This window comes from Marmota marmota, unplaced genomic scaffold (genome assembly GCF_001458135.2).
Source record: "Marmota marmota marmota unplaced genomic scaffold, marMar, whole genome shotgun sequence".
Lineage (NCBI taxonomy): Eukaryota > Metazoa > Chordata > Mammalia > Rodentia > Sciuridae > Marmota > Marmota marmota.
Window position 1 is genome coordinate 66,567,831 of NW_025999842.1, and position 14,059 is coordinate 66,581,889.

General features: G+C 38.7%; 1 protein-coding gene across 16 annotated transcripts in view; it reads right to left on the reverse strand.

The window, feature by feature from the left end:
* The window catches only part of Syne1 (spectrin repeat containing nuclear envelope protein 1), a 373,023-nt gene that overhangs the window by 238,792 nt on the left and 120,172 nt on the right, over positions 1-14,059 (reverse strand). For all 16 annotated transcript variants that reach the window (XM_048800010.1, XM_015502320.2, XM_048799993.1 and 13 more), the window contains 7 exons: positions 12,061-12,248; positions 11,364-11,487; positions 8,881-9,047; positions 6,807-6,960; positions 4,788-5,416; positions 2,637-2,816; positions 230-380 (listed from right to left, as the gene is read on the reverse strand). In XM_048800010.1, the coding sequence (XP_048655967.1) occupies positions 230-380; positions 2,637-2,816; positions 4,788-5,416; positions 6,807-6,960; positions 8,881-9,047; positions 11,364-11,487; positions 12,061-12,248 (1,593 nt within the window). The remainder of the gene's footprint in view (positions 1-229; positions 381-2,636; positions 2,817-4,787; positions 5,417-6,806; positions 6,961-8,880; positions 9,048-11,363; positions 11,488-12,060; positions 12,249-14,059) is intronic.

Here is a 14,059-nt window from a genome sequence, read left to right on the forward strand (position 1 = left end):
TATATATATATATATATCTTCTTGAATTATTAGAATCCTAGGATATCAGCATTCCTAGAAAAAAAAATTGTGCTGTTAGCAGGAAGTACCTATATCTACGTGAACTGACACATAAAAAAAACTGTTCAGAGAATTGTTCTATAAGAAGCAAAACTACTCATTTGGTGGTGGTAGTATTAATGGTGGTGGAGATGGTGGTAATATTAAAATAAATGCATTTGAATTTTACCTTAGAAACAGCCCATTTAAGGTCCTCTTGATCTTTTATGGTAGTTCTGGTCACAATGACACTACTGGCACTTTCTAGGACCTGAGACACAGTTGACTTCAAGTTCTGATACTCTCTCATCAAATCAATAAGTCCACAGCACTGACCCTGGCTATAATGATGGAAGAACATGTATCATTTAGCATCACATTAGGAAGGATGAGAGTTCCTTAGGATTGGACCTGGTATTTCACTATGTGCAAGTATCCACGGGCAGATGCTGGAACCAAGAGAAAATCACATTTTTCCTCTGCTGTTGCTGGTTAATGCTACTTAACACTAATGTTTAATAATGTCCAATATGTTCTTTATGAATAAAGGAAGCACACGGGCATTAAAATAAAATCCGTGAACTCAGTGACAAACAAGCAACAGCACATGTTGTTGACAATTCCAACTTACTTAGATTGAGTCACTTAAAGTTTTTTTTTTTTTTTAATGTTTTCATGGTGTTTTAATTACTTCATAAGGGCATATATTGGGGGCAAAAAAAGAAGGAAAAGCAAAACAAAAACAAAGCAAATAAAAACACAGCTCAATAATTAAAATACTTATGAGCATGAAAGTGAGATTCACTATGATATATTCATATATATACACAGGAAAGTTGGGTCAGGGTCACTGCATCTTTCCTCCCTCTTCCCACCCCTCTCCCTCCCCTTCAGTCCCCTTCCTCTGCTCATCTGATATCTCTTATATATTTATGGTATTTTTCTCCCTCTTTTCTTTTCTTTTCCCCTTTGGTCTAGCTTCCCATATCAGAGAAAACACTGGACCTTTCACTTTCTAAGTCTGGCTTATTTCACTTAACATGATGTTCTCCAGTTCTGGCAACTTACTGGTAAGTAGCATAATTTTATTCATACTTTTTATGACTAATACTCTGATATATACATATATGTATATATATTTTGTTAAACATATATTTATATATAGTATATAAACATATACATATTTTATTAAATATATCACATTTTCTTTATCCATTCATCTGTTGAAGGGCACATAAGTTGGTTCCATAGCTTGGCTATTGTGAATTGTACTACTATAAATATTAAAAATGTGGCTACTACATCCCTATAGTGTGCTGATTTAAATCTTTTGGATAAAAACTGAGGAATAGGGTAGCTGGTCATATGGTGGTTCCATTCCCAGTTTTGGGAGGAATCTCCATACTGCTTTCCAGAATGGTTGCACTAGTTTGCACATATATATGTGTGTATGTGTGTGGCAAATAACACAAAAACATGCTCAATATCATTAGTAATCAGGAAATATAAAATTAAAAACAATGAGATATTTCTATATATCTTTTAGAATGTCAAACAAACAAATGAAAAATGCTTGACAATAGCAAGTGATAGAAATGGTGTGGAGCTTCTAGAAATCTCTGACATGTTTGAGTGCAACATAGTTCCAACATTTTGGAAAATAGTTTGGCAGTTCCTTATAAGCATATACTTGATCATGTAACACAATCCCACTTTCAAATATTTAGCCAAGTGAAATAAAATTTATGTGTAAATAAAAACTTGAACATGAATGTTCATAGGTGCTTCATTTATAATCATTCAAACTGGAAGTTATCCATATACTAGCTAATGGAAAAACTGTGGAACAGCCAGTCAATGGAATATTTAGCTATTAAAAAAGAATAAAGCAAGGATATATATACAATTATGTTTTGCTATGTAAAAATAAAAGTCAGACTCAAGACATTACATTCTATATGATTTCATTTCTATGTGATTTTGAAAAAAGGCGAAGCTACATGTATATAGAAGTCTGACCAATGGTTGTGAGGAACTGGACAAAAGGAAGTGATATCAATTACAATAAGACATGAAGGATTTTTTTTTATTTTTTCAGGTAGGAGAACAGTTACCATGACATTTGATGACTGTATAACAGTGTGAGTGTGTCAAAATTCATAGAATTATATATGAAAAAGGGTGAATTTTATTGTATTTTATTATAGCTCAAATGCAAACAAGTAAAATTACACAAAACATAAAGAAAATCAGAAGTTAAGACTTATCCAAGCACTTTGTAATTGTTGATAACGACTTTTAATTTACGGTGCTAGGAATCATACCCAGGGCTTCAGACATGCTAGGGACTCTACCACTGAGCTACAACCCAACCCTGACAATTACTTTTAAAGCATTGAATTCTGAATGTTGTTGTCTCAACATCCTCGGTAAAGCTCCATAGGACAAATTTTTTAATGTTACTAAAGGGATATAGAATACCTATGAAGATGAGCAATGTATTCAACTCATAATCCTGTCATCACAAATCTCTAGGTAATGGCCTAATGTCACAAAATTATGGAAATTGAAAGTAAAACTGGGACATTTCTACTTACTTTTCATGAATTAGCTTTTTGGTATCATCCCAGGTGACTTCTAAGCGGTTTATCTCTCTGTCGACTTCAGGTGCAAAAGCTACATCCTTCTGGGCGATTTGTTTAGCTTTGTCTTTCAACCAGCATAGCTCATGTTCATGAGAATTCAATTCATCTTCTAGCTGATTGAACACTCTCAACCTGTGAGTTAAAACATGGTTTCACTGCTAATCTATTAAGGCAGTGAACTAATTTTACTTTTTGTAAGCATGTGAGGAGTCCAGAAAGCATGCAGCTTAATAGCTGGAAAAACTTAACACAGCAAGAATATTAATGCATATCCACTGATGAAGATGCTTTTAAAGTTAAATTTGCATTATGACTGACACTGTACCTCAGAAAACATTGAAGAGCATTGTATTTTCTTTCCATCTTCTGTTATGCTTGAATTTTCTATTTGGTTTTGGAGGTATAAGACTTTTAAGGCTAAGGCTAACCCTGTGGTCAAGGTAGGTGAATATGTATTACAAGGTCATGCAAAACAAACAAACAAACAAAATCTTCTGTGCATGAGGTCCAACCCAGGAGAATAATGGACATTGAAGGGTTATAGTTATTTCATCCAAAACAAAACTAGCTTTCCTGAGTTCTGTGGAAAATATTTATTTTTGAACTTAAATGTCCTACTTGATTGAGAAGATTACCATGAGAAAATGATATGTTTCTTTATCCCTAATAATATTTAGGCATTTGTAAAATGTGACCCCAAAGAGGTAATTACTGGCTCATCTTCACACTGGTACCATACTGTAGAGTGTAAGGCAAGGGCACATGTGGTATCCCCCTGGATTCCCAATGTGGATTGGCTGCAGGCAGGTGTTGTCATTATGCCCACCTTGCAAGAGAGGTGCCCAAGGTGGTGGAGTGAAGCCTCAGGATGGTTGGGGTTTACCAACCATCAGTTTACTACACATTGTCTCAGTGTTTCTGTGTCCTGGGTGACCTGGGATACTGATGGGGTTCTTGAGGCCAGTCTGACCTTTCTCCTGCAGCTTCAACATTTCTGTCGGCTTGGCCTGAGTTGTCCAGAAGGTAAGGCTGCTCTTTCCTATGTGGGAAACACTAGGCACCTTGTTCTCTCTTTAAAGGCTATTTTCCATCCTGTCCCCTTTTGTGAATGTATTATTAAACTAGTCACATTGCTTACTGCCCACAAGGGATATAATCAGGAGTCCAAGCTGGAGTCCTGATATAAATTCCACTGTCACCTGACTAATGCTTTTGGCTTCTTCTTTGATTTGGGGTTAAAGGGGTCAAATGCTAATGGTCTTAGCAGGGACAGCATAATTCTTAACAAAATCATGAACATCTTGGGATGCTTTTCCACTGTTTCTTGGCTCCAAGAGCCCAAAAGTGGCCTTAGAAGATAAATGGGGATAAGGTTCTATTAAGAAGAAAGATGAAGATAGAAACAAAGGTAACATTAGGAAAAAAAACCAAAAAACTCACTTGTCAAATTTACAGAAGGAACTAACCCTGATCCCTTTGCTTCTCCACTGATCTCACTGACAACCCCAGATGTGCTGAACCCTTGATTCTGCCTTCTCCATACATCTGGGCAGACTGTGAGGTGGACTGGTTTTACATCTGATGGGTGAACAAAGATCTCAGATGACTCCTACCACTTTCCTAAGCTCTTCTCTATGAGAGAGAGAGTGCTATTTCACCCTGATTTCTCTCCTCCAACATCTGCCACCTACTGCCAGCCAATGCGTTTGCTGTGCTCTTTACTGAGGGGCTGGTGAGGCCTAGAGGGAGAAATTTGCTGATATTTTTACACCAGAACTAAACTACTACTACTTGGATCTCGGTCTTCATTCTTTCTACAGAAGATGAGCTCCTTCTTCTAAAATGTCTCACAAATATATAACATGATTTCTAATCTGTCCTGGAGATACAATCTCAAAGGGGCTCAGATATCACCCACAGGGAAATTCTTGAGGAAGCCACAGAAACTTGAGTACTTCTCAACTGAATTAGCCATGAATTTTATCTTCAGAATCTTTAAAATTTGCTAACTATGGCACTATTAAAGCTTTGCACGAAAGTTCACTCCACAAGAAATGAAAAGCGGAAGGGACAGCAGGCTTCAGCGCCAGCCACCCCGAGTACCTCTGCTGAAGAGCTTGGCGGGTGGGCTCCTTCAGGCCTTCCTTGTCAGTCCTCTCTTCGATGTCCTCAATGCTTTTCAGCAGCTCCTCTCTCTGGTCTTCAAATGCTTTCTTCAACACTGCGAGTGCATCCGCCTCACTCTGCTTGGTCCCCAGAAGGTTCTGGATCCTCTCTAATTCTACACAGAGCTGATCAGCCGTGGCTCTGCAGGACGTCCTTTGCTCCCCGCTCCCACTTTTCAGATGGTACTGGGCTTTGGTAAGAAGGCCATCGAGACCGATGGCAGTGGATTCCAACGCTTTAACATCCCGAATGGCGTCTCCGAGGTCCTTCTCCAACAAGTCAGACTGCTTCTTGTTCATGCTGTTGGTTGCTTCCACCGTTTGCCTCAGCTGGTGGAGAACCCCGGACAGAGAGGCGTGGGTCTGCAGGAACTCTGCCAGCTGGGACAGGGCAAGCTGCCTCCTCTCTACCACCTGATTGGCCTCCTCGAAGAGCTGCAGGCAGTCCTCTGCCTTGCCCTGGAGCAGATGGAGGTCCTCAGCATGGCCCAAAGACCCCAGCTTTGCCAAGTTACCCTGCAGACTCTGCAGCTCTCCCTTTTTGTTCTCTATTTCTGTTGCATGATCCTGGAAGACAAGAGAGAGTTTCTGAATCTTCAGGTACACCGGAGTCCATGAGTCACAGAAGCAGGATTCATGAGGTTAAGTTGGATTTTAGGTGCCATGGATAGCATAATGCTTAAAGGTCATCTACAATGAGTCTTTAAGAAACATTCACAGATTTTCCCATTTTGTTCATCTATATATGTCATATATAAAAATATATATATTATTATGTGAGTCTGCCATATAGGATATTGGACTAGCTCACAAGAAACCACATTGAAAATCTAGCAGAAAACTGCCAACAATCTCAGCATGGTTCCCATTCATGAGAAATTTTATCCTAATTTCTGTCCTAATCCTGACCACAAGGACCTTACAGCTGCCCCTGTCTGATGATGAAACTGAGAGAGTTCTCTAACCCAGGTTCCTGAACTGTCTTTTCGTAGAGCATTTGCCTTACAAATCATAAATTCATTCTTTGTCCCATTGAGATTCACCTTTTCAAGTCTGATCAGTTTTACAACCCAGGATTGTCTTTCTCAAGGACATTCCTCCTTTGAAATAAAATCATCCCAGAAGGCAGAACCTCTCTTCCAGTCTCCTTGGAGGGAGAAGCCTGACTTTGGTACATTCTTCCAAGTTGCAGAACTACCTCCTGTCCCAAGGACAGATGTGTGTTCTTTGTAAGGCCAAACAGCAAAACTCGGCAAGGAGTAAACACCCAATAAATACTAAACATTTTATTATCAAATTTTATTTTAAGTGTATTATGTAACTCTTCTCCACTCTCCCCATGCTTGAAAATCAATATCCTGATTTAAAAATTTTTTTGGTGCCAGGATAGACACAACACATAATTTATAAATAAGGAAAATAAGCCATGAATTTTTAAACACTTTCAAGCTAAATAGTAATTCAGAACAACTTTATCATTAAAGCTTTGAAATCTGTATTAATTTTTAGTACAGGAACAAAAACGAATTCAAAAGCTTAAAAATGAACATTCTTATCACTTTATGCTACAAACAATTTGCTCCACTATGAATAAACAGTTTCTTGTTGTAGTTCCCTATTCTATCTTGAAGGGGTTTTATCTGCTTAATTTATCTGTGTACGAAATTGGCAGGACCCATATACTCGATTATTAAAACATTTTCATATGAATGAAAAGTTAGATTACTGCCACATATTTTCCTTTGTAATTCAAGAACTCTCCCTTGTGAACAAATTTTTCTTCAATCTTTTTTATTTCTTTTGAGAACTTACCCTAAGTGACTCCATTTTATTACTATTATTATGATTTTGTGGTGCTGAGGATTGACTCCAGGGCCTTGTGCATGTGAAGCAAGCACTCTACCAACTGAGCTACGTCCCCAGCCCCCCCTTTTTTTTTTAATCCTAACAGATTTACCTTCTGCCGAGTAAAAGCTACTTGATGGTCCATGATGCTTATCTCAGAAGTAGATTGTAATTCACTGAGAAATGCTTTGATCCAGACAGAAACAGAAAGCAGCAGCTCATCAAATTGCTGGTGTTCAGCAACCACAGACTGAAGAAAATTAATCCTATGTGGAGAAAGGGGTTAAAGTTAAAATGTTCCATTAGTGAGCAGAATGGGTTAAGGACGGATTTTGGAAATGAAGCTTACCCCATGATGATGTCTTACATGGACAAGCTGGACCTGTGGATAGTTCCTTCTTCCAAAGTCCTGCTTTCCTCACAGTTTTCTCTGTCTCAATTAATATTGCTACCACCCACCCTGATGGTCCCCCCATTCCTCACCACCACATCTTACCTGTGCACAGTGGGTCCCACATGCTCCACCAGATATATTGATGCTTTGCTCTTCTCCTTTCCACTATGCTCATCCTGGCCTGAGTTTCTGAGTCTCTTGTTTAAGCTGGCCTCTTTCCTGACACCTTTGCTTCCCTACTGTCCACTCTCTAGACTAGTCAGAAACGGTGTCATGGGATCAGAACAATCCCTGTCATGTGTCTATACTGGAGCAGTTTCCTGTTGTACTTGGGAGGTCATCCCCCAGGACTCCGAACTGTGGTCCCAAGGAATCCCACGTACTTGCTCCTCTGGCCTCATCTGATGCAACGATGTCCTGCACTCCCTCTGACCTCCTGTCTGTTGCCCACTATACCCACTTATTTCTCCTTGGAGCCTTGGGCCATTTGCTGCCTCTGCCTACGTCCTCTTGTTCTCTGCTGGCCAATAACAGGTATAGGAAATGAGAATCCCAAACTGGGATCCCAAACATAATATTACAATCAAATATTCATTACAATGGTTTGTATCCGGAGATCAACCTTTTACTATTTCAAATTTTTATCAAAATTTTTACACATATTAATTGTACATATTAGAGAGCTCAACTTTTTAACTTTCATATTCTAATCCTTGCAAATTTTTCTACACATTACAGGAATTCATCATATTCTAAAAAAGTCACACATTTGTATTATTAGCTTAAAAGTCCTTTATTTTCCCTCTGAGAGACAGCAGACAGACCCTGCTCATTTTTAAAGAAAATTTCTCATCTTTCGAGAGTTGACCTCACTTCCTTTGTGGGCCAGTTCAAATGTCCCTCTTTTTCATTCCTTGAATACTCCATGCTCACTTCTCTCAATGGTTTTCTTGTTGTTCCAACACTAATCTATAAAATACCTGAGTTCAGGCTTTGCTTATTTCTATGGCACCAGCCTCCAATACAGTGCCTGGCAATCAGCAGATACCCAATAGGCATTTGTTGATTGATTGAACAAATGAATAAGCAATGGAATAAATATAAGCTCCATGAAAGTGGAGTGATCCACAGCAAATTGAAGGGTGCTCTACTCATTTCAGAAACTAAATAAATATGTGCTGAATAAATGAATTTTTAAAATGGTCAGAATGGTTAAATGCTTATCCAAGATTCACATCATCATATGGGTAATCAATATCAATTTAAAGACAAAATCTGTTCTCTTTTTAATTAGAAAGATAAATGAAAATTGCTGATCATCTAGTTAATTAAGATTTAATCCACTTTTGCCTCCATTTAATATATGAACAGTTTCCCTCATTCTCTCCAAAGATCAATATTGAAATGAAATGATGTGTACAAAATGCCTCTGGCTGAGAAATATCACAGGAGGCAAAATTTTAATTACCATTTTCTTTTCTTATGCAAATAGCTCAATCAACAAATAATATACACACTAGCAAAAAAAAAAAAAATCACTAGCAACCCTTCACTCTTCAATATATTTCAACTAGTTTACTCATTTTCCCCTGCAGGTAAAACTAAATCTTTGAATTGAGGTTCACTGGCAATGCTTATTTTAAGGACATTGAGTTTTAAAATGACGGTTTTCTTCCACTGCCTGGTAACAATCCCCTGATGGCTGAGTTAAATAAAATAAAATTATGGCTTTTTAAAATTTATGTTCACCATTCAAAATAAATGAACACTATTAAGACTTTTTAGAACCAACCTCTTCCCAATTATCTGTGGTAGGTCTCTCCACCTCTCGTCCAGCTGCTCCAAATGTACTCTGATCATTTTTACATCCTCCTTGGAGGTGACTGAGAAGAGTGACTCCTTCAACTGCAAGAGGCTGCTGTAGGAGGAGGCCTGAGACACCACTTCACCCTGTAGGGCCTGGGAAAGCAGAACACGTTACAGACCTCCCCATGAGAGGACATGATGGGGAGGGCCCTGCAACAGAAGGTGGCCACTGCAGGTACATTCTTGCAAAACGGAGGTCATTAAGGCCAAGACAGTTACTACTACTTGACTGAGTGATGGATTCACTTGACCATCACTGAAATTTTTTAAATGCTACTGAAACCTAAATGAGTTTTCTGGAGTCTGAGTTATAAGTTAGGCAAAATTGAAAGCTGAGGAACAAAGAAACTGAGGAAGCAAAAAGAATCACAGAAAAAGTATGGTGGATAAGAACCAAAGAACATCTAACAAAAACAGATGCAATTCTAGGCACCAGGAACATGGTGTCTCTCTCTGTTTAGAGACCACATTAGGCCAAATTGTGGGGTTGAAGGGCTCTTATTTAACTTGCATGAACAAAACTGCCTATTTTAAAATTGAATTAACAAAGACTCATATAGATAGAGAACAACACAAAGAGGTGTTAATGAGATGACATGGGTAGTACATATGACAGCACATAGTAGATGCTTATCAAAATGCTTTTTTCCCTTCCTAGCGGAGCCCAGTATATTATAAAAGGAAAACTGCTATATGTATATATCAGAAGAGAATCAGCCTATGAATGACCGGGAAGACCCCAAAGCAGAATGGGAACACATGCTAGTAGTATACAGGAAAGAAGGGGCCCAGGATGGCCAGGAGGTGGGGATGGATGTTCATGGTCAGCCCACAGTACACAGTGTGTGGACAAGGGAGTGACAGAGGCCTAGAGCCCCTCTCAGCCCTCTCATGCACAGCACTTAGATTCCACATGGAGACACCGAGGAGTCCAACTCAATGTACTGGGACATCTTCATGTCTATGCTTTGCTATTTTTAAGGAGAGGAGCTGTGACTTAGCCTCTTGGACTATCTTATATATACCTAAGGAACCAGACTGATTGTCCTTGTGCTCAGGGTAGCCACTGTAGGTTTCTGAGAAGGGACTTTCCAGGAGATGAATGCAGAGCATCCATGTTTTTTAAGCTGGAAAGGGGGAGAGAATGGGGGTACGGCCCCCTCAAAGTCAAGAAAGGATAAGAGCTGAAGATGGGCAATAGATTCAGATGCCACAGATTCCTCTGATGGAATTTTTTTTTCTTTTCTTTTCTTTTTTGTACTGGGGATTGAACCCAGGGGCACTTAACCACTGAGCCTCATCCCAGTCCTTTTTGTTCTCTATTTAGAGACAGGGTCTTTCTGAGTTGCTCAGGGCCTCACTATGTTGCTGGCACTGGCTTTGAACTGCAATCCTCCTGCCTCAGCCTCCTGAGCTACTGGGATTACAGGCATGTACTACCATGCCCAGCCCTCTGATGGAACTATTATTTTTTAATTTTTTAATTTGTTATATGCCCTAATGGAATTATAAGAGAATAAATTATAAAAATGAAGAGAACCCAGCTCTATCCTAAACTTGTGATAAAAGGCGATGGGGAAAATTGGGATATAAATCTATAATACAATCAATCTCTGTTAAGCAGCAATTTGCCTATTGAATTTTGGGCATAGACAAATATCACTTCAAGTAATTTATCTATCTACAAAAATCAGTAATGTTGACTGGCTTCATTAGTGCCATGTGACTTTTTTTAAGTTTCAAAAGTTGTCTTCAAAGTTGTGATAAGCTATTATTCTTTGTCTTTCTACCTATTATCCATGTTTGATATCACTGATATTATTTATCTTGCTTGAAAATAATCATGGCTGTTGATTCCTTTCAGCATTATTTCTCTCTTTATTAGTGATTTTCTATTACTGAAAATTCTTATAAATAAATATGAAAATGGAGAGATTATACCTTGTACCAGCTTTGGAGATTACTGACTGATAGTCAACCTCATTCCATATACTTCTCTGGCCATCCTTCTCACAACTCCCCTGGCACACCAGCTTTATTCCCATCCCAGACATTATATCGCAGGATTTTCTCATGCACCATGGAACTAGGTCACCACAGAATTCCACCTGCCATTCCCTCGTCTCTCAAGTCAGGGTTGTAATCTTCTTTTCAGGATACATACCTTGATGTCACATGAGGCTCCAGTGATCACAAAACTAAAGCAAGAAGTTTGGGATAGAGATTTATTTTGTTTGTTTTTTTATTCTTTTGTGGTGTTCAGGATGGAGCCCCAGGTCTCCTGCGTGCTAGGCAAGCCCTCTACCACTGAGCTATATCCCCAGCCCTTATCTTATTAATTTATTTTTAAATAACACAACTGTGACAAAGAGCACTTCATTTTCCTTCCTTGCATTTCCCTGAACTTGCCTGTATTAATTGAAGTTCACCCTCCACTTTGACTCTGTCTGCAGACATGCCCATTTCTGGGGAACTGGCCATGGCTTCACATCGCTCTAACCAGGTCAAAAACGATGACAGTTCTTTCTCGAGCCTAAAGAAAGCAGAGGAAAGGAACACATTCATCCAAAATCATCATGCCAGAAGACTAAACCTTTCTGAGGTCAGAGGGCCAATGTGAACCATTATAAACAATGCAAAATAGTCTTTGTCATCCTTGCATGTGAGGGACAAAAAGCAGTATGTGTGGATTGCACCACTTAACACTGTGTAAATAAAATGTGATATATATATATACATAATGGATTATCACTCAGCTTNGGGGAGGGGGGTGTGGGGGTGGGAAGGATGGTGGAATGAGATGGACATTATTACTCTATGTACATGTATAATTGCACGAACGGTGTGCTCTGCATCATGTACAGCCAGAGAAATGAGAAGTTGTGCTCCATGTATGTACAATGTATCACTAATTAGAACAACAACAACAACAAACTGTGTAATGTGTAAACATATAGACACGTCCTCTTCACTCCTGGACCTTCACCTCCCTATGGGAGGTCCTGTAGTTTTATATCTGGGATGCTAATTCCTCATCACTTAAAGACAGTCCATAAAGCATTGCATGTTTAAGAGTGGCAGTATCTCAAGAAGACACCCTGCTCACCTCTGCCAGTGGGCCAGAAGGTCCTCCAGCGCAGTCTGTCTCTCCTTAGCCTTCCGGAGGGTCCCCCCATACCGCTGTTGCAGAGCAGCCGCTTCCTGCAGGCAGGATTCTCTGTGCACCACCTTCCGGGCACTGGCAGAGAGGGCAGTCACTGTGCTGCTCAGGGACTCCAGGGCCTGACAGAGATCCTGAGGAGAGTGCAAAGAGAATAGGGCTGTGCCCCCAATTCCCAGGAGACAGGTTCCTGGATGGTCTGCAGATGCCTGAGACCATGGAGAGAGCCAGACCCTGATGATGCTATGCTCTTTCCTATGCCTCTATACCTGTGCAAAGTTTAATTTTAAAAGTTGACACAATAAGAAATGAGCAATAACAAAATTAAACAGCTACAACAATCCACTGTAATAAAAATTATTTAAACTGAAATTATTATTTCTGGTAGCTTCCATTTAGTAGTTTTGGCTGCGGGTATCGACAGGTAACTGACATCACAGAAAGTGAAACTTTGGATGGGAGACTGCTGAACATCAGAGGCAACCGACTAAAAGTCAAGACCTGGGTTTCCTTTTTAAGACCCATCACCATGAAACATTTTCCCTCCATCATCATAAATGGCAGTGGTACTAAAAAATATCTGCTATGATTTGCAGCAAGACTTGGTGAAAATGAGGGAGTGACTTCATGGATGTCAAAGTCAAAGGTGGGAGGAGATTTTCTCTAATAAGAATGCGCTGCTATAGATTGGAATAAATTTCACGTTCCCCAACAATTCAAAATGTTTGTGAAAATAATTTATTTTATGCTAAATATGTCAGTCTTTTAAATTCAATTCTTAATTTATAATCACTACATGTAACATGCTATATCATCCATAAAAAAAACACATGGAAAGAAGCAAGGCACAGTGTGAACCAGTGTGAACAGCTACTCTGGAGGTTGAGGCAGGAGGATCACTTGAACCAAGGAGTTTGAGACCAACCTGGGCAACATAGTAAAACTCCATATATGTATATATATATGAGTGTGTGTGTGTGTATTTCAGATATTTGTTTTTGTAGACAAGTATGTTTACTTAAAAAGATACCCTACAAACAGAGAGAAAGAGTTATGGCTGACTTAGGATTCAATGGTGATAATAATAAGACACCTCAGAATGGGACAGATAGTGTGCTGTGCTATGCACACTATAGGTATTAACTTATTTAATCTTCCTAAGAACCCTAAGAGGATGTCCTTTCATTATCTCTCATTTTACAGAATAGAAAACCAACTTGCTTTAGGAAATCTAAGTATTAGAAAAAAATAGAATGCCATCCTCTCCAGCACTCTGTTATCAATTTAGTTGTGTACTGGAGTAATTTCATTAAATTGGATTTTCTTTTCGTCATTTTTAAGTATTTTTAAAAATTGGGTAAGTATTATAAATGCATTCTCATTACATCAAACAATATAAATCCCATTCCCCTTTCCAGATGTGCCTTGTCAATCATTTGCTTTCTGTCATTGCAGCTCCTTGTCCATATTTATATACATGTGTGATCACATGCATATGAAGTAGGGATGATATTTGTATTTTGTTTATTCTTAACCTGCTTCATTTTATCATTTCTTTGAACATGTATCTTCCTCTTTGCTCCTTACCCCTAATCCTTCCAATGCCATATGTTTGTAGCCTTGCCAAAGATTTGACAATGATCACCGCAAAGACCAGATTTTAAAAGCCAGTTGTTGGAAACAGGTCACTGAGGACATATATATAAAACACCTGAATATAACAGGTTGAAATATGAAATCTGTGGTGCACATGAAAATCATTTATTTTATGCTAAATATGTCAGTCTTTTAAATTCAATTCTTAATTTATAATCATTACATGCAACATGCTATATCATCTTTTTGCACACTTGATTTTCTATAATGCTGGCAAGAAGTAAAGGTTTTATTAAAACTATTGTCTGAAAATATTAGTAAAAGAGAAATATCTTAGTAAAAGAGAAAT